The sequence below is a fragment of the Eurypyga helias genome, unplaced genomic scaffold (assembly GCF_000690775.1).
Source record: "Eurypyga helias isolate BGI_N326 unplaced genomic scaffold, ASM69077v1 scaffold48724, whole genome shotgun sequence".
In the NCBI taxonomy this organism is placed as follows: Eukaryota; Metazoa; Chordata; class Aves; order Eurypygiformes; family Eurypygidae; genus Eurypyga; species Eurypyga helias.
In genome coordinates, this window is record NW_010246452.1 from 1 (window position 1) to 5,630 (window position 5,630).

General features: G+C 43.4%; 1 protein-coding gene across 1 annotated transcript in view; it reads left to right on the forward strand.

Annotated features, from left to right (window-relative positions):
• Positions 1-209: 209 nt before the first annotated feature.
• LOC104508684 (zinc finger protein ZXDC-like) overlaps positions 210-5,630 on the forward strand; it is a gene marked incomplete at its 5' end in the record, with an annotated part of 8,211 nt that continues 2,790 nt past the window's right edge. The window contains 6 exons of the mRNA XM_010150394.1: positions 210-363; positions 1,301-1,379; positions 1,497-1,627; positions 2,017-2,187; positions 2,755-3,440; positions 4,110-4,194. Of these exons, the coding sequence (XP_010148696.1) occupies positions 210-363; positions 1,301-1,379; positions 1,497-1,627; positions 2,017-2,187; positions 2,755-3,440; positions 4,110-4,194 (1,306 nt within the window). The remainder of the gene's footprint in view (positions 364-1,300; positions 1,380-1,496; positions 1,628-2,016; positions 2,188-2,754; positions 3,441-4,109; positions 4,195-5,630) is intronic.

The following is a 5,630-nucleotide window of genomic DNA, read 5'->3' on the forward strand; positions in this document are numbered from 1 at the left end:
GGGACGCCCCTGCCCGCGGGCGGCACCGGGGCCCACCTTGGCTAAACCGCCGGCCTCAGCGGGAGCGCTGCCGGTCAGATTGCGCCGTGTGGGTTTGCCTGAGTATCCTGCAGAAAGGCTCCCGAAGGTCCCTCATTAAAAGTTGGGAGGGAGAAGGCAGTTTTCCTGATTCAGTACCAGGCTGATGCGGTGTCTCCCTTCCCTCCCCAGGCTGCGAAAGAACATTCATCACCGTGAGTGCGTTGTTCTCCCATAACCGAGCCCACTTCAGAGAGCAAGAGCAGTTCTCCTGTTCGTTCCCCGGCTGTAACAAGCAGTATGACAAAGCCTGCCGGCTGAAAATCCACATGAGGAGTCACACAGGTATTCCTCAGGGTGACTTGTGCCTGGGAAGCACGCAGAAGATAATGTGTGGAGAGTGGGCTTCCGGTCTCTGGAAAAACAAAGGCATTAGGAGAGGGGGGGACAGGAGTTACTTGGAGTCAGTGACAGTGTTTGATTCTTGGCCTTCCGGGGGATAGGAACCTGCTGAATGAACTTGCCAAATGCAAAGTAGCTGTAGCCACACAGCGCTGTGGCTTTTGGCATGTGAACTCTTCAGAAAAATTGTCCCAGCTCTGTTCATTCCCAAGTTTGTAGACATTCCAGACATTGTGTAAATTCTGATCTTGGTCGAAACAAATGGCTGGAAAGCTCTCAGGACATGTGGAAGGTATGTTCCAAGGTTTGGAACATCCAGAAGATAAATTTCAGCTCAGGCAAACACTCCTGGTTTGCGAGACCACTGCTAAGCTGAAATCTAGCCTTTTCATGCTTTGAAGACAATTATGAGTACTCTCGTCTGTCTGTTCTCTGTTTTCCTGGTTTTACAGCGTGGGGTTTGTTTTGCTTTTGAATGTCACTTTTGTTGAGTGAAAGTTTCTAGATGAGATAGAAACTAACTGCGTACCTAACTGTATTGTAACCAACGTAGAATCACAGGTCATGAAAGCAGGAAAACCCCCCATTTTGGCTGTGTTTCTGTAATGTGTAATTCTGTTACTGATTACTTAAACACCTTCGGATTAATGTGGGGTGGATTGATAATTACGCTCCCTGGTGCATAGGGAGAAATGTGATGGCCTTGAGTTAAAGAAGACTCGGGTTGTCCGAGGGGGAAGGAGCATCGCAGTACTCCAGCAGGAGAGGGTGGTTGAGTCTTGTTGTCTTAAACTAATTGAATTTAAGCAGCTCTTGAGATTTTACGATAGCAGTGTGTATTTCTGCCTCAGATTATTAATGTAACCTTTCTTTGCTTCAGGTGAAAGACCTTTTATTTGTGACTTTGAAGGCTGTGGCTGGTCTTTCACCAGCATGTCCAAGCTGCTGCGACATAAAAGGTAGCCTTTTCTGATTATCCCACCCTAAGTCACTTGCTGTTTGTTTCTTTGTTGTTCTTCCAGTACGGAAGCAGCTGTGGTTTTAATCACGCCAATGGCAATTTCCTTCCCTTGTAGGAAACATGAAGATGACAGGAGATTTATGTGCCCAGTAGAAGGCTGTGGGAAGTCCTTCACAAGAGCAGAACACTTGAAGGGCCACAGTATAACACACCTTGGTACAAAACCATTTGAGTGCCCCGTGGAAGGTATTGTTCAACTCTTGTACGCGTTAACTGGGAATCGGTGTGTATGTTGCCTAAAGATTGTTTGCCTTTTGCCCAAACGCACGCTTGTTACAGGATTGGAACAAATTAGAGCGAGTCTAAATTCACTGGTTCAGTGGTTGGGCTGTGGTGGTCTCCGCTGCTGGGATGGGGGTGGCCATGTGAATCTGTTGTGGTCACACGGGAGCTTCGCTCACACTCTGTGAGTTTCCTAGCGCTACCTCCGTCACTTCTGACTCCTCTGATTATGTGCATAGGCACTGCAGAATAGAAAAGAGGGTTCTGCAGAGCTGCTCTGTTTTGGTTTGCTACAACACTAAATGAGTATCAGGATGAAATTAAACTTTAAAGCCTTGTGTATCTTCTTGCAGGCTGTTGTGCAAAATTTTCAGCACGAAGTAGTCTGTATATCCACTCCAAAAAACATCTTCAGGATGTGGATTCATTAAAGACTCGTTGCCCCGTGTCCAGCTGCAATAAATTGTTCACTTCCAAACACAGTATGAAGACGCATATGGTCAAACAGCATAACTTCAGCCCAGGTAAAGTGTTTGTTTCAAATTTTAGGAGGGTATGATGGAAAAACTGTAAGTTTTATTAAGGAAAGTGTGCATTTACTGATGTTGAAATCTGAATCCCATTGATATGAATGGCAGAATCTTCACCGAGTCTGGAGTTGGTTTCCACCCTGCTAAAATTTGCAGTGGGGCCTGTAATTGAGTATCAGAAAGTGAGACTTGAGCTTGACCTGTGTGAAACCGTGAGAAATTGCAGCTCTTTTGAATGAAGTCGAGCTTGTCCATCTCCATGCTATCTGTAAAATACGAACAAGGACTACAAGCGCTGCCTCTTGCGCTCCTCTGCAACCTGTCAGTGTGGGCACCTTGGTGTTGCCTTTTGGCAAGTGCTTTTGTAACTGAAATCTGTCAGTAAAGGAGTGAACTTACTTCAGTAAGCTGCTTTTCCTTAAATTTGCTTCCAGGAAAGTGGGAAAATGTTTTAGTAGGCTGAGAATCTAGAGTTTTAAGCTTCCTCCTTAGATCATCCATGTTTTTCCTTCCCCTTGTCTGATGAAAAGTCTGTCTTAAAACCAAACCCTTCTCTTCCAGATCTCCTAACTCAGCTGGAAGCAACCAGCTCCCTCACACCCAGCAGTGAACTCACTAGTCCGGGACAGAGCGATCTCAGCAACATAGACCTTGTATCCCTGTTCTCCAACGTGTCTAGTAACAATTCTGGAATTGCAACAGACATGGCGCTAGTGAACTCTGGAATTGTCACCATTGATGTTGCTTCGGTGGGCTCGACGCTCGGAGGGAACCTGCCCGTCAGTAACAATTCCTTAAGCCAGGCAGTGGATCCCTTGATCCTGGTGACTAGCAGTGATATGCCGCAGAGCCTGGACAGTTCTCTCCTGCTGGGAAGCAGTGCAACCGTTCTACAGCAGAGCACTTTAAATTTGGATGACGTACAGACCGTCAACGCAGAAGCCTTGGGTTCGCTCGCATCTCTGTCGGGGAGGAATTCCAGTCAAGATGTTCACGGTTTGACCTCCAGCAATAATTTAACCATGGACACAGCCACTTTAACCCCTTCTAGTAGCCTCGGCGGTACCAATGTGCCTGAGTTACTGACGCCAACTAAAGCAGAACGGAATTTGCTTCCTAGCTCAGATGTTGTTGGACAACAGGAGGGGAGCAAAGTAGTGACGCAGTTTGTCTTCTCCAACCCCCCAGGGAGCTACAGTGCGCAGAAAGAAATGGATCTTGGCTCGGTGACTGGCAGCTCGTTTTTGGTATGCTGTAACTGTATTCATTTTAATGACAGAGATGCCCTGACTTGGAGGATATTCATTGCTACTTAACGCCTTGCAGGGGGACCTTTCTCTCAGATCTTGCAGATTATGCATTTTGTGGGTTTTTTATGATGTTGAATATAGTGTGTTGTCAGAAATAGATTCCGAGTGCTGATAAGTTCTCTTAAGAAATACTGGAATTCTAGTGGGGAGAGTTAAGAGAGAGCCTTTCAAAATAAAGGATTAAAAAATAAAGTGGCTGGTTGAGCATGAAATGGAATTTACATGAATACCCAAGAATAGGTGGTATGTCTTATGCATTTCATTGCAGGGAAAGATTTGGGCTGGGAGAGTAACTGCCTCAGTCCTCATTCCGGTTTTAAGTACTCTTCTACTCTGTTACTGCAGGCTTAACTGTTTATTTACATTACAAAATAAATGTTTACCCTGTTAAAATCTGAGCACTTATCTGGAGTTTGATAAGTTTATATTAAGTACATACAGGGAAATTATTGAAACTAATCAGAAGAGCATGGGAAACTAGAATTCAGTGTCTTCACTGTAACAGATCTCTGCAGCTGAGAACTCACTAGTCTGTGTTGATTGTCTTGGTTTGTTCTTACATTCAAAAAACTTTGCATCTCTTGCCTTTTTTGTAATTTTTACTAGGAGAGCAGTGGGTCTGCACGAACAGACTACAGAGCCATTCAGCTCGCTAAGAAAAGAAAACAGAAAGGAAATGGGAGCAGCACAGGTGAGAAGACATTAATTTTGTTAAATTTACTAAATACGATTACTTAGGATTTTTGGCAGTGAAATGGGAGCAGGTATCTGAGTACATTCTTAAACATCCCATCGGGTTTGTTGCTGGTTAAAATAATTATGCATGTGGTGTACCATCTGTTACTCAGGATAATCACATTCTGTGGAATATCAAATTCACAGTGAGTTTACTGAGAAATCTGCACCATATGTTTCATGACTTTTACCAAGACACTATCCCTCCATCTCTTCATCTACTTTCAATTTTCTTATTAAACACAAAGAAATTTAAGTTGGCTTTGCTTTCTGTTTTTTATGCTTTTGGTCTTACCTCGTGGGTGTCCCTTTACTCGGTACAGACCATGAAAACATCAGCTGGGTTTGTTTTGCTTCTGTGTTTCAGTGTGTATGCAGCGTTAAGGAATTTGTTTCCTAAGTATCTAGAAATACTGAAACCTTTCTTTTAGATTTTAGCCTGGTAGGGAATTCTTGTGCAAGGTGAGGTTTCGGTCATGATTTCAGATGTGCCCTTTTAAACTCTAGTTTGACTCAAAGCTGTCTGATGTGAATTATACACCGTTGCTTTGTCTGATCAAGTGGGGTCCATGGCTCTCTAGACTTGCATGAGCTCGGGCGTGGGAGCTGTGTCTACCCTTGGGGCTGGGGTGGAACATCATAGATAGATAGATATACACGTAGTTTAGTTCTTCCTTGCTGTCTCAATACCTTCCACCTCTGAAAATCAAGGTGGTAATTTTTCAGGTGCTTTCAGAGGCTAGTTCTGAATTGAGCAATCATATTTCTGTATTTGCAAAAGGCCTCAGAAAATTCCTATTTCTATTCCTACCCAAGACTCCCAGTAATCCACTCCTCAGGAGCTGTTGCTGTAATGCTACTATGTGCTTCTCAAAGTGGTCTGAAGAGTCTTGCGTTTCTAATTGCTTTAACTAGGTTGAATAAACACCCTTGAGGGAAATTCGGTGTTTAAAAAGAAGTTATCCAAAGTCTTTTACTTACTTTAGACTTAAAAAACAAAATTAAAAACACCCTGAAGCAGCTCACAGGATTGTATCCTTACATTTATTGTGATGAGGTTTTTGGCTCTCAAATTGTGATGCAAGCAGCTGTTTCATCTTGTTTTAAACTGAAAAATGCTTAAGGCTGTGATAGTTGTAGTTCTGTAGCTGGTTCTACCTAACAGTCTTTGAAATCTTTCTGGAAATAGATGAGCTTCATTATGCTCTTTTTACAGTTTGGAAAAAGGATGTACATGACTTCTCAGGAAATGAGTTGCAAAATTAAAAATAGAAAATGCAATTCTACTTCCTAATTCCTTTCAGTAACTCCACAAATATGCTGATACTTCTGTGCTACCACAGGGGTGAGCCCTAAGCTTAGCAGTTTGATTATTTTAATGGCCTTCCTGTA